We start from the raw sequence: 15,348 nt of genomic DNA on the forward strand, positions 1-15,348 counted from the left end.
TCCTGGTCTTTTCATGGTTTTTACATCTTTGGGGGAGTTAAGGCCAGTTATTTTGTCAAATGTCTCTCAGTTTGTGTTTGATGCCTTCTCATGATTAGACTCAGGTTAGATAGTTTTGATGGCAATACAGAGGAGATGCCATTTTCTTGCTGCATCACATCAGGTAGTACTTAATGTCAGTTTGTACCATTACTATTGATGTTAACTGATCACTTGGTTAAAATGGTATTTATCAGGTTCGTCACCTTTCCTCATTAGACTTTCACCCACTAGTTTTAGCATTGATTCTTGCCTGAGTCAGTTTTTACAACATTGGTTGCCAAATGTGATTTCCTAATTATAGTATTTGTTCTACAGTTATTAGTATTTGGCCTTCTAGTGTAAGGTAGATATTTTCTTCCCCTCCATGTAGGTTAGAATGTATGCATGTATTTTTGTATGTATTCATTCAATTATTACAGTATGAACTTGGATTTCTACTTTATTCAGTCATTTTTTACTGTATTTATTTAAATCATACTTCTGTCATTAGTTCGATCTTCTTAGATTTGGTTGGTGGATGTTCCTTCAAGCTGACTTTGATGTGTCCCACTATTTTGCATTTCCTTACTGACATTCTGTTTTCTTTAATTTTAACGCTTCATGAATTTGTGTGTCATCCTTGTGCAGGGGTCTTGCTAATCTTCTTGATATCGTTCCAGTTTTTGTGTATGTGCTGCTGAAGCAAGCACCTTACTGACATTCTAAGATGTTCCAGGCTCATCCTATACTTTCCCAGTCCTGGAGTCAGCCATTTCTTCAAGGATTCCTGTTTGCAGTTCATGGAGAATGGTATTTAGAAATAAATATTTGTTCACTAGGTATGATTATTTCTTCTGAAGTGTCATTGCTGCTAGGGTCTCTTTGAGTAGACAGCTAGGAAACATGTAAAAATATGCATATACCCTTTCATATACAGACACATGCCTATTTCATGGTCATTCTATGTATGTTTAGAACCATGAGTTCATACTAATATTTCCGATACCACGTTTTATTCTAGACTTCTCATTTTCCATATTTTAATTCCCTTCACCGAAAGAAATCTGGTTTCCATTATCCTCCATATGTGTTCTTATTTTCACAATCCTCATGTATGTAACGAGTTTCTTGATTATGCCGGCCATCTTCCTCACCTTAGTTCTGCTGACATAGTCTGGCCAAGAGGTCCCCCTTCCCTTTACCTACCCCTCTACCCTGTGTTAGAAAGCATTAACTCTTAAGCATACTTGTCTGTGAGAATTTTCTTTAACGTCTCCCAGGAATATAGAGGAGTTGTTAATATCAAGATTGAGGGCTGACTGTAGGAATACATGCCTCAGAAAGAAGATGAGGAGGGTGAAGAAGAAAACTTGTAGTAAAAACATAGTTGAGACAATGATTCAGAAAAGTTGTCACTTGCTGGTGAGAAAAGGAAAGATAGGATTTGATAGATTGGGTTGAAACATACCTGGATTTAAGTACCTATTGTTTCTAGGTAAGGTTTTGATCATTGAGCAGTTCTTGGTGCTTTCGTTCATGAAATGTCATCCAGTTTCTGATTTCTGGCTGTAGCTTCCCTACATGCCATTATTTATAGCTGTCGTATGTGTGCTGATATACTTAGATTATTTCTTCTGCTTGCCCTGCTTGTGGTTTGATTTCTACCTTTTCATTTAGCTGCTGCATGTCATCCCTGCTTGTAAGCATTCATTGTCTGTATAGTCAGCCTGACTATACAGGTTTTCAGTGCTTGTGGGGTTGGTTGTGTTTTACTTGGGATGTTGGCCGTCTTGTTGTGCAGTTAAGACTGTTGCTGGGTCATTGATGAAACTAACCATAACGTCAATCTCAGTTTCAGTTCTCAAATATTTAATACCTTTACGTTCTTTTTTGTTGTTGTTGAGACAGGGTTTCACTCCTGTTGCTCAGGCTGGAGTGCAATGGTGTCATCATGTCTCACTGTAGCCTCGACTTCCTGGGCTCAAGTGATCCTCCTGCTTCAGCCTCTTGGGTAGCTGGGACTACAGGTGCACGCCACTGTGTCCAGCTAACTTTTTTATATTTTTTGTAGAGATGGGATTTCACCGTTTTTCCCAGGCTAGTCTCAGGCTTCTGAGTCTAGCCATCTGCTGGTCTGGGCCTCCCAAAGTGTTGGGATTACAGACATAAGCCATCATGCCCAGCCTGTACCTTTACTTTCATCATTCCCCTGTGGTTTAAAGCTAGGCCCTTCTGGCACTATCTTTTGTCTAACTCTTTAAGGAACATTCTGGACTTAATTTTTTCTTCCCATCTGTCCTTCAATATGACACTGGATAGTGGGCTTCTGGGCAATTAAAATTTATCAGTATAAATCATGGTTACACATTTAGTTGTTTTAGAATGTTACAATTACATAAACCTGCAGTTTTAAAGTTGGATATAGCTGTATACTTTGATAAACTTCATTTTTTGTTTCATAAAATGAGTTTATACAGGTTGTCAACTTAAGTAGCAAAATCTTACAATTGAAGAGACTTTAAAGGACAAGTACTCCCACATCTCACCCAAGAACAAATGTTCCTTCCACACAGTATCTTCCTTTAGCAGTTAGAACCCACTCTCATGAAATAGCATATTTTTCTGTCAGAACAGTTTCACCCAGTGTTACCTTTGTTCTATGTATAGGAACTCACTGACCATCTTGAGATCCAGTCATCATGTGGTATTGTGAGATCCACTATATTCTCAAGTACTAGAAACCTGTATGTATTGATATGAAGCCTGAAAAAAAGAGTGACTGTAGCAATTGGATTGGTGATGAGGGAAACTGGCAAAAGTGTGGAAGTTAATAGCAGCTGCCATTCATTACAGCTCTGGGGTGGGTGATCCAAAGAGTTGTTGAAGCTGAGCAGGTTCTGGCTGGGCCTGGGTATGGAAGAGAGGTAGTCGGTTTTAGTTGCCTTTTTTTTATCATTGTTTTTATTTAGTGTTTACTACATGACTTTCACTGTGCTAGGGATACAAAAAGGAATAAGAAGAGTATCTTAAAAAGGCAGAATTGTTTTTTCCTGCTGGAATTTTGAGCAGTCTTAGTATTTCCTTAGTGTGTTTGTTCCAAACCAGAAGCATTATTTCTTCCTTTTATATAGGTAATATTTAACTTAAATAATAAACCAGATAATTAAAATCTTTGATCTATGTAAGTAGGCTGGGTGCAGTGGCTCACGCCTTTAATCCCAGCACTTTGGGAGGCCGAGGTTGGCGGATCGTGAGGTCAGGAGATCGAGACCATCCTGGCTAACATGGTGAAACTCCATCTCTACTAAAAAAAAAAAGTACAAAAAATTAGCCGGGTGTGGTGGCGGGCGCCTGTAGTCCCAGCTACTTGGGAGGCTGAGGCAGAAGAATGACGTGAACCCGGGAGGTGGAGCTGGCAGTGAGCCGAGATCGCGCCACTGCACTCTAGCCTGGGTGGCAGAGCGAGACTCCGTCTCAAAAAAAAAAAAAAAAAAGGCAAAAGTTAAAAAGGCTTAGGAAAATGTAAATTATTTTCTCTCTGTGATCCAATTCTTGTGCTTTTTTTCCTTTAATACTTTATTCTGGAAGGATTTTAATAAGGAATGAAAGTACAGTTAGTCTTTTTTTTTTTCTTCTTTGGATGCAGAGTCTTGCTCTGCTGCCTAGGCTGGAGTGCAGTGGTGCAATCTTGGCTTACTGCTTCTTGGGTTCAGGTGATGCAACTGCCTCAGCCTCCTGAGTTGCTAGGACTACAGGCGGATGCCACCACGTCCTAGGGCTAATTTTTGTATTTTTAGTAGAGACGGGGTTTTACCGTGTTGGTCTTGAACTCCTGATCTCAAGTGACCTGCCTCCCTCGGCCTCCCAAAGTAATGGGATTATAGATGTGAGGTACCACGCCCTGCCTAATTGTATTTTCTTTAGTATAGGTGCCTTTAAAGTTTGAAAGTTCAAAGTATTTTACTATTATTTCCCAGGAAATGAGGCTTGAAATGAGAAAATGTGGCCAGGGGTTATCAAGAGCTGGAAAGCACTGACATCCATTTGATAGTTAAAGATGGGAAGGATTGAGGTAGGGGTTAGGAGGGTGGGTAGGGGGGAGATGGGGGGTGGGGCGAGAGAGAGAGAGCGCGAGCGCGCGCGCGCGTGTGTATGCCTGTGTGTGTATTAGGATGTTTATAGTTTGGAATTTCATTTGTTTTTCCATTTTGTACTACAGTCACGCATTACTTAATGACAGGGATACGTTCTGAGAAATGCATCATTAGGCAATTTCATTGTGCAAACAGAATGTACTTAGACAAAGCTAGATGGGAGAGCTTACCACACACCTAGGCTTTATGGTGTAGCCTGTTGCTCCTGACATGTTGCTGTACTGACTGTTGTAGGCAATTGTAATACAGTGGTAAGTATTTGTGTATCTAAACATAGAAAATGTATAGTGAAAATACATATAAAAATGGCACACCTATGTAGGACACTTAACCGTGAATGGAGCTTGCAGGATTGCAAGTTTCTTTGGGGAGTCAGTGAGTAAATGTGAAAGCTTAGGACACTCCTGTAGCCTTTTAAACACTGTACATGTCTGCTGCACTAAAGTTATAAGATAATAGTTTCTTCAGTGATAAATTAACCTTAGCTTACTGTAATGGCTTGTTTTGTTCTTCTTGCTTTTTGTTTTGAGACAATCTCCTATCACCTAGGTTGGAGTGCAGTGGTGTGAATGCTGTTCATTGCAGCCTTGACCTACTGGACTCAATTGGCCCTCCCACCTCAGCCTCCCTAGTAGCTGGGACTACAGGTGGACACCACCACACCCTGCTGATTTTGTATTTTTTGTAGAGGTGGGGTTTCGTCATGTTGTCCAGGCTGGTCTTGAACTCCTGGGCTCAAGCGATCCTACCCACTTGGCCTTCCAAAGTGCTGAGATTACAGATGTGAGCCACTGTGGCCAGCCAGCTTACTGTAACTTTTTAACATTATAAACGTTTTAATTTGTTTAAAACTTTCTGGCTATTGTTAGTAACACTTAGCTTAAAACAAACACACTGTACTACTGTACAAAAATATTTTCATGCTTTTTTTTTTTTTTTTTTTTTGTTTGAGACAGAGTCTAGCTCTGCCGCCCAGGCTGGAGTGCAGTGGCCGGCTCACTGCAAGCCCCGCCTCCCGGGTTCACGCCATTCTCCTGCCTCAGCCTCCCGAGTAGCTGGGACTACAGGCGCCCGCCACCTCGCCCAGCTAGTTTTTTGTATTTTTTTTTTTTTAGTAGAGATGGGGTTTCACCGGGTTAGCCAGGATGGTTTCGATCTCCTGACCTTGTGATCCGCCCGTCTCGGCCTCCCAAAGTGCTGGAATTACAGGCTTGAGCCACCGCGCCCGGCCACATTCTTTATATCTTTACTCCGTAAACTTTTTTCTATTTTTAAAATTATTTTTAATTTTGCGGTAAAAGTTTTTTTGTTGCCTGGGTGCGGTGGCTCACGCCTCTAATCCCAGCACTTGGGGGAGGTTGAGGCAGGTGGGTCACCTAAGGTCAGGAGTTTGAGGCCAGTCTGGCCAACATGGTGAATCCCCATCTCTACTAAAAATACAATTAGCCAAGCATGGTGGCGGGAGCCAGGATCACGCCATTGTACTCCAGCCAGGACAATAGAGTGAGACTGCCTCAAAAAAAAAAAAAAAAAAAAACACCCCACCAAAAAAACATTTTTTGTTTAAAACTAAGATACACTAGCCTAGGCCTATCCAGAGTGAAAGTCATCATTCTAACAGTCTTCCACCTCCACATCTTGTCCCACTGGAAGTTCTTCAAGGGGCACTAACATACGTGGAGCTGTCATCTCCTATGATGCCAGCCTTCTGGAATAACTCTTGAAGGAGCTGTCTGAAGCGGTTTTACTGTGAACTTTTTTTTGTTTTACAAGTAGATGGATAATACTCTAAAATGGTTAAAAGTATAGTAAATACATAAACCAGTACCTATGTTATTGTTGGTAGTCATTCATTGTCAGGTGTTACTGTATCTAATTGTATGTGCTATACTTTTTTTTTTTTTTTTTTTAAATGAGATGGGAGTTTTTGCTCTTGTTGCCCGGGCTGGAGTGCAATGGTGTGATCTTGGCTCACCACAACCTCTGCCTCCCAGGTTCAAGCGATTCTCCTGCCTCAGCCTTCTGAGTAGCTGGGATTACAGGCAGACACCTCCACGCCTGGCCAATTTTGTATTTTTAGTAGAGGCGGGGTTTTTCCATGTTGGTCAGGCTGGTCTCGAACTCCCAACCTCAGGTGATCCACCCACCTTGGCCTCCCAAAGTGCTAGGATTACAGGTGTGAGCCACCACACCTGGCCTGTATGTGCCATACTCTTATAGGACTGGCAGTGCAGTAGGTTTGTTGATGAAAGCATCACCACAAATACTCACCTAATGCTTTGTGCTAAGATGTCACTAAGCATTAGGAATTTTTCAGCTCCGTTAAAATCTTATGGGACCATTATATATGCAGTTTGTAATTGACCGAAACCTTGTTATGTGGTACACGACTCTATAAAGTACATTATTATTAACTGTAGTTACCATGCTATAAGTCAGATCTCCAGAACCTAATCATTTTATAATGGGAAGTTTCTACCCTTTGACCAAAATCCCATTTCCCCTACCTGCCAGTCCCTGGCAGCCACCTTTCTACTCTTCATTCCTATGAATTTGACTTTAGTGAATCCCTACTTTTTCCCCAATGGTTTATAATCTGTTACTGTACTTAATTATTCGGGGCCTAAATTTGTCCGAATTTGGCTAGTAGAGCCTCATCAAGCTGGCTGTTTGGTTCCTCTGCCATGTCCCCATCATTCTATGAAAACTTCTTTCTTCCTGGTGTAATACAGTGTTCCAGGTTCATCTTATACCTGGTCAGCTGTAGCCTTGGAATCAAGTCCATTCTCTGAGGAGTAATGATTCTCTTTAGTGGAGAATGGTATTAGAGATTATGATAATGGGCCCTAGGTGTGTCCTTTGCTACTTGGCCCTTTTAGCAAACAGGCATAGGAAACATGCACATATACATATATTACATACATACATATATATTCACATACATTCACATACAAATATACCTTCACATGTATATGTGGATTCATGCCTATGCACATAAGTTATCTAGAAATTATGAATTCACACTGATACCTTCAGTATCAGCGCATCCTCACAGGATTATTTCTTGTCTTCTGTCTTTTTCACAGTGAGAGCCCAGGGTTCTTTCTGGCCTTACGTCTTTTTCACAGTGAACAACAGCAACACCTTTACTCAACCTGTAATATATCTAAGTAGGTACGGAATTGCTTTGCCCATTACACTACAATAAGTAAATTTACAAAAATTTTCAGGAATTGTTTGGCAATTCTGTACTTACCCTCCTCCATCCTGCCAAAGATTGAGGGTATAAAGTCAAATAATGTGTTCACAAATTACTTGGGATTATTTCTGCCTGCCTGCCTCTTTGATTGGTCAGTGCTTTGGGTTGTTTGTCTGGCTTCTCTTCACAGTATTTGCTGTCCATGTGAAATATGAGTAGGTTTCTTTGTTCTGGTTTGCTTTAAGTGTTGGGGTTTTGTGTTTCCATTCTTACCTTTTTTTTTTTTTTTAAATATGTACAGCATTATAAAAGTCAAAACTATATAAAAAGGTAAGTTTAATGAGGTCACTTCGTCTGAGATCTGTTCCAGTCTGTCACCCACCCTTGTAGGGAACCAATTTTATTGTTTTCTGCTTTTTTTTTTTCTGTGTTTCTTTTTTATATAAAAATAAACAGACTAAAATTTTTCAGCCGGGCACAGTGCCTCATGTCTGTAATCCCAGCACTTTGGGAGGCTGAATCGGGCAGATACCTGAGGTCAGGAGTTCGAGACCAGCCTGACCAACATGGAGAAACCCCGTCTCTACTAAAAATACAAAATTAGCTGGGCGTGGTAGTACTTGCCTGTAATCCCAGCTACTCGGGAGGCTGAGGCAGGAGAATCGCATGAATCCGGGAGGTGGAGTTTGCAGCAAGCCAAGATCGCGCCATTGTACTCCAGCCTGGGCAACAAGAGCAAAACTCCATCTCAAAAAAAAAAAATTTTTTTTTTCTTACGTAAAAAGTAGCATCTATATGTTCTGTTTTGCACTGTCTCTCCTTTAAAAGTTAGTAATATTTCTTGGAAATCACTCTGTATCAGTTCATATAGATCTTCCTCAGTATATATTTTTATAATTCTAAAAAGTTGGTTTTAGATTTTATTTTTTTCTTTAGTTTCTGTCTTCCTCCTTACATGTTGACTGTTTATATCTTTTACATTGTTTCTTTTTAATGTTGTATGTGCATAGTTTACCCACATCCAGTATTGGCAAAATTTTATATTTTCAGCATGTCCTGTTATTATTTGTTTCTAATCTCAATTTACTGTTGTTCAAAGGTGGCGCTTAGGATTTGGTTCAGATGTTGTAAAAGAAATCACAAATTAGTTTTTGATAGCTTATTTTTCTCTGGCTTACCAGTCTCTGGTTGTTTATCTCTGGACAATTTTCAAATTGCTGCGGTGTAGGGGACTCAGGTTTCCCTTGTGTGGTGGTGTCCTACCTTTTCTAGACTGTTGATTAAGATAAAGGAGCTAGAAGGGAGGGCAGTGAACCATCCCTAGAAGCCAGGACCCCAGAAGGTGTACCTCACTTCTCTTCACACTTCATTGACATGAGCTTAGTCACATGCCCATGCAAGCATCAAGATATTGAGAAATCTGTGTGAGCATGTGTCCAGCTGAATGTTCTTAAAGGAAAATGAAGGGGAGAATGGATATTCTCGAATCACAGGTGGTGTTGTCTCAAGATATTTACAGCTTCTGTTTTTTTATTTCTAAATTTGATAATCATCTTTCTAATACAACTTGTCAACAATATTTAATGGCATTTTTAGTTGTGAGAACTGTTGTTTTAGCTGATTGTGGTCATGGCTCTCATACTAGTGTCTTGGTTTTTAATTGTTGAATTATAGGCTAAGTTATGTTCTCACAAAATGCCAACTACTGCATTTTATGTTTTTTTGCACGAACTTTTTAGAACTTACAACCAAGTTATGCTATTTCCTGGTGATATTCTGAAGTGACAGTTACCTACTTTTAATAAAACCGTGGCTACCAATTAAGCTTTGAAGTTATACTCACAGTAGTGGTGTGCATCATTCTCCATGAAGACAGGAATTGACAATTTCTTCATAAAAATGGCAGCTGTCTTTTTAAAAGTCATTACTACCTGTAGTACGCAATTGATTCAGGCAAAGAAGACAGACTTTGCAGTTTTATTTCTCCCTATTAGCTGTGGATTAGATTTCTGCACAGTGTTTCATATTGAATATTACAATTTCTAGTTCTTGATAGTACAGACACTGTTGGTTTTAATTTAGGAGTTTCTGTAGTCTTCCTTCAAATAATTCAATACTCTGAATATTTAACATGTGTTACGTTTTTTGTGTATTATTATGCTTAAAAGGAAGTTGTAAAGAGCTGAAAGATTCTTTGTAAGACTTTTCTTCTTCCTGCTTCTGATTCCAATTGTCTTTTATACAAATCCTTTAAAGAAATTTTTGATAATCCAGATCCAAGTTGTTTTTTCTACTTCCCCCTTTTGAATTGCCAGTAAAGTACTGTGCATACATACACACACAGTTATGCATTGCAGTACTTCTTCAGAGTTCATTTAGTTGTACTTCGTGCTGATTGATTGAATTACTGGTGATATCCTTGGGTGGGTAAGTCTGGGTGAACTCTGATCAGCTTACTATTTTTGTCTTCATATAGCACATAGTTTTTGAAACGTATAAATAAATTTGCTCTTGTTGTTTATAAAGTATTTATGGCTTAAAAACATTCCTTTTTTTGGCCAGGCGTGGTGGCTCACGCCAGTAATCCCAGCACTTGGGAGACTGAGGCGGGTGGATCACCTGAGGTCAGGAGTTCCAGACCAGCCTGGCCAACATGGCAAAACCCCGTCTCTACTAAAAATACAAAAATTAGCCGGGTGTGGTGGTGGGCGTTTGTAATCCCAGCTACTCGGGAGGCTGAGGCAGGAGAATCACTTGAACCCTCGAGGTGGAGGTCGCAGTGAGCTGAGGTTACAGTGAGCCGAGGTTGCACCATTGCACTCCAGCCTGGGCAACAAGAGCAAAACTTTGTCTCAAAAACAAAACCAAACCAAACCTATTCCTTTTTTTCCTCCTTTTATGACACAGCCCAGTGAGTGGGGGATAACATAATGTTGTCACTTTTTTTTTTGAAATGGAGTGTAACTCTGTCATCCAGACTGGAGTGCAGTGGTACAGTCTTGGCTCACTGTAACCTTCATCTCCCAAGGCCCAAGTGATTCTCCTTCCTTAGCCTCCTGGAGTAGCTGGGATTACAGACGAGTGCCACCACACCCAGCTAATTTTTTTGTATTTTTAGTAGAGATGGAGTTTCACCATGTTGGGCAGGCTGGTCTCCGGACCTCAAGTGATCTGCCCACCTCAGCCTCCCAAAGTGCTGGGATTACAGACACGAGCCACCATACGTGGCCTTTTCCTCTGATTTATAGTTGTGATTCAGTAATCCAATCGGTTAACAGCAACCTTTGTGGTGTTACTGTAAAAACCCATTTTTGTCCATTGTTTTTATAGAAGCTATATTATCTCTCATGGAGAAATGCCCCATCAGTTTGTCACTGGAATATTTTTTCCTTAGCTTTAATGGAATGCCACATTTGAGGTTTTTCTTTCTTATGCCCTTGGAGCACTGAATATAAAAGAATAATATATTTAAGATTACTACTAGTATTGAAATATGCTAAAATGGATCTGAATATTTAGAATGTTAGATTATTATTATGAACTTTTTGCTTATTTTGTTCTAAGTATTTTTCTCATTAATTTACCTAGCAAACAGAATCCACCCTTTTTTTTTTTTTGAATACAGGATCTCGCTCTGTCACCCAGGCTGGAGTGCAGTGGTGTGATCTTGGCTCACTGCAGCCTCCACTTCCTGGACTCAGGAGGTGATCCTCCCACCTCAACCTCTTGAGTAGCTGGGACCACAGGCACATGCCATCATGCCCAGCTAATTTTTGTATTTTTTTGTAGAGACCGAGTTTCATCATGTTGCACAGGCTGTCTCAAACTCCTGGGCTTAAGACATCTGTCTCCCTTGGCCTCCCAACTTGCTGGGATTATAGGCGAGAGCCACCATGCCTAGCCACAATATGTATATTTTTTAACACAGAAAAAAGTTTAGGAATTGGGTTTATATGCTGTATCTACTTTGCTTTACTTTCTTTTCTTTTCTTTTTTTTGAGACAGAGTTTCACTCTTGTTGCTCAGCGTGGAGTTCAATGGCACAATCTCAGTTCACAGCAACCTCTGCCTCCCAGGTTCAAGCAATTCTACTTCCTTAGCCTCCTGAGTAGTGGGGATTACAGGCACCTACCACCACACCTGGCTAATTTAAAAAATATTTTTAGTAGAGAGGGGGTTTTACCATGTTGGCCTGGCTGGTTTCAAACTCCTGACCTCAAACTCCTGATCTGTCTGCCTCGGCCTCCCAAAGTGCTAGGATTACAGGCGTGAGCCACTATGCCCGGCCTGTATCTGCTTTTTTGTTGCCCAGGCTGGAGTGCAATGGAGCGATCCTGACTCACTGCAGCCTCCACCTTCTGGGTTCAAGCGATTCTCCTGCCTCAGCCTCCCAAGTAGCTGGGACTACAGTGCCTGCCTCCACACCCGGCTAATTTTTTGTATTTAGTAGAGATGGGGCTTCACCACGTTGGTCAGGCTGGTCTCGAACTACTGACCTCAGGTGATCCACCTGCCTTGGCCTCCCAAAATGCTGAGATTACAGACATGAGCCACTGCACCTGGCCCTTTATCTGCTTTTCAAACAAGAATAAAATTAAGAAGATTAAAGACAATCCTGGTGGTGCAATCAGAATGACTCTGTTAACATTTAGCTAGGTTGCTAAATGGTAAGGGTGACTTTTGATTTTCCATGGAAAGTTTATTGCTATATGATATTTTTACATATTTTGTACACACACAATCACTTTCATTAAGTGAAATTAGCATATGACATACCACTGTTGTGTGCTTTACATACACAATTCACTTGGGAGCATGTGGAATTATTATACTGTTTTGGAATGATGTAAAGAGCTCAGTCAGTGTTCCTTTTCTGTCTTTCCCTGTTTCTTCCCCTCTCTGCTGTGCGTATATGTTAGCCATACACAGATATTACTTATTTTAATTTTTAGTTAGTAAGATGTGTCTTCAATATCCCTCCTCCCGTAATAAACCCTGCATTAATCTTGTAAGACTTTGAAATAAAAGTCAAGAAAAAGTTCTGATGGGACTACTTCCTTTAGATTGCTGATTAGTATTAAAATGGTAAAACATCAAAAGCTTTAAAACTAATAGTGTTACTGAATTGCCTTGTTCAGCAGCATAACCAATAGTTCCTTTAATATGACCTTTTAATATAAATATTCAGTTATTCTCTATGCTGTCATGCTTCAAGGACTTTTGAGATGAATGGACACATCAGTTATTCCATTTGTTTATCATATTCTTTATTAGGTAGTTAGGCTATATATTTCTATTTTCTTATGAATGTGTTAGACTTAAACTGAGCAGCACATCATCACATAACAATTATTAATAATATTTAATACTTACAAAGCACTTTTTTCTTTTTTTTTTTTTTTTTTAAAGAGTCTCACTTTGTCGCCTAGGCTGGAGTGCAGTGGCGCAATCTTGGCTCACTGCAACCTCTGCCTTCCGGGGTCAACGATTTTCCCGCCTCAGCCTCCTGAGTAGCTGGGACTACAGGTGCTCACCATCATGCCCTGCTCTTTTTTGTATTTTTAGTAGAGACGGGGTTTCATCCTGTTGGCCAGACTGGTCTCAAACTCCTGACCTCAGGTGATCCACCCACCTCGGCCTCCCAGAGTGCTGGGATTACAGGTGTGAGCCACCACAGCCAGCAGCACATATTCTTTCAGGCACTCTTACAGTGTTTTAATTTAGAACTTTGAGCCGCCCTAGTATTTTGTTGGCTGTGGAACTAGGTAACTAGATTATTACCTGTAGTCAATGCTTTTTAAAAAATAATTTCTCTTTTTGTTTCTTTAATTTCTTTAATTTTATTTTTTGTAAAGAACAGGGTCTTGCTTTCTTGCCCAGGCTGGTCTTGAACTCCTGGCTTCAAGTGATTTTCCTGCCTCAGCCTAGAGGGATGCTGCAATTACCAGCATGAGCCACTCTGCCTATCCCAGTCAGTGCTTTTTAAAAAGAAGTAAAATGCTTGAGCTTTGAGGCACTCGTTCTTGCCAAAAGGCTGTTGTTACCAAAGCCTGGACTCTGAGTATGCTTGAGGTACTAAAGGTAGTTCAAATCAGGGATCCATAACTAGCACACAAGTTATATAGCTGGTCTTCGAAAAGAATGGAAGGAATAGAGAGGTAGGTTTTAAAATTTATGTTCAGTCCACTTTATGTGTTGTGTCTCAGGAAGCCAGATCAAGTCATTGCATGAGTGCATAAATTGTTTCAGATTGCTAATGCTGCATCATGTTATGCAAACCTGGCATATAAGAATGATGGGTTTGTATACACAATACAAATAAGAGTTTTTCTACTTTATTAAAGGTAATATATAAAAAGCTAACCATTAGTTCACACTAATGCTTAATGCTAATTATGTTGCTTCATTGCAGCTAGGAAGGGGAGATAAGTTTTTTAATGTAGATTTTTTGACGGTCTTGAAGTACGGTTTTCCACTTGTCTTCTTATTTTTGTGTTGTACTGAAAATAAGATTAGTTTCATAAGAGAAAATCTCTAATTTGACCAAACCATTTCTTTGAAGTTCAAAACATAATTTAACATCACATTTGTAGAGGATAGAATGAGGTGTGACCTTTCTATCTTGTCAGTCGTTGTAATTATGCAGTTTTCTCTTGAAAGTGAGGGTTTTGTTCTTTTACTTGATTTGATTTTGTAGGTTTACTGTCATTTATTCTCAGTTCTGAAATTCTGTGTTAAAACTGAAAATCCCCCTCTATAAGTTTAAGTGATGGGGCAGCACAATAACCTGAATTGATGTGAGGGACTTTACATCCTTGTCCTGCTTAGTGTGACATTTTGCTGCAGAAATCATGTATGTTTTTACATGGTACTTTCTTGGATCCCACTGTATCTTGGAATATATGGTATATGTATTGTATTTACCTTGATAAAATTTGAGAACTCTTGAGTGGTGGCACACATCTGACTGCAGTGGTTTGCTTTAAATGAGTGCATTATCTGTCATAAACTGCTGGATTCCCATTGTTGGAATGTTGTGAGGCATGAATTGGTAGTAGGAAGAATAACGTTTTACTACAGAACACGTTGAACTATTATTATTATCATCATTACTATTTTTTAAATTTTTTTGAGATGGGGTCTTGCTTTGTCACCCAGGTTGGTCTTGAACTCCTGGTCTCAAGTGATCCTCCTGCCTCACTCTCCCAAAGTGCTGGAATTACAGGCATGAGCCGGCATGCCCAGCCCATGTTGAGTTAAATGTGTTGATTACTTAGTCAGTAAGCCTAGAAAGAGGTTTACTATTGTTTTTTTTTTGAGACGGAATCTCACTCTGTCACCCAGGCTGGAGTGCAGTGACTCAGTCTCAGCTCACTGCAACCTCTGCCTCCAGGTTCAGGTGATTCTCCTGCCTCAGCCTCCCAAGTAGCTAGGATTACAGACGCCTGCCACCATGCCCAGCTAATTTTTTAAATTTTTAGTAGAGACGGGGTTTCACTATGTTGGCCAGGCTTGTCTCAAACTCCTGACCTCAAGTGACCCGCCTTGGCCTCCCAAAGTGCTAGGATTACAGGCATGAGCCACCGTGTCTGGCCTAGGTTTACTTTCAAGTGCCATCTTTTCTTGGTTAGTCATAGTTGCACAGAGCGTAGTTACTGATTTTGTGACCTAGTACTACAGGGATTATATTTGCCATAGACATGAGAATAGGAACTATGGTGGGACTATTCCCAGTATCCATCCTGCTGTTTCTAGGACATGTTTATGCATATAAATTATTCTTTATGATTTTTAGTTTATTGAGAGTCTTTTATAAGGATGGAAGCAGTTGATCTTTCTCTCATTTCTCTAGTCACCCACAAAAGCTGTATATAATGCCAGACATTGGAATCATCCAGATTCAGAAGAACTGCCTGGGCCACCAGTAGTAAAACCTCAGAGTGTCACAGTAAGTGAACTGTACTTATTTATTTT

The 15,348-nt window shown here is 40.1% G+C and overlaps 1 protein-coding gene across 2 annotated transcripts in view; it reads left to right on the forward strand.

The window, feature by feature from the left end:
* Window positions 1-15,348, forward strand: part of WAPAL (wings apart-like homolog (Drosophila)) — an 83,576-nt gene that overhangs the window by 31,470 nt on the left and 36,758 nt on the right. For both annotated transcript variants that reach the window (XM_011995397.1, XM_011995398.1), the window contains exon 4: window positions 15,227-15,322. In XM_011995397.1, the coding sequence (XP_011850787.1) occupies window positions 15,227-15,322 (96 nt within the window). The remainder of the gene's footprint in view (window positions 1-15,226; window positions 15,323-15,348) is intronic.

The sequence above is a fragment of the Mandrillus leucophaeus genome, unplaced genomic scaffold (assembly GCF_000951045.1).
Source record: "Mandrillus leucophaeus isolate KB7577 unplaced genomic scaffold, Mleu.le_1.0 Scaffold488, whole genome shotgun sequence".
Taxonomy (NCBI): domain Eukaryota; kingdom Metazoa; phylum Chordata; class Mammalia; order Primates; family Cercopithecidae; genus Mandrillus; species Mandrillus leucophaeus.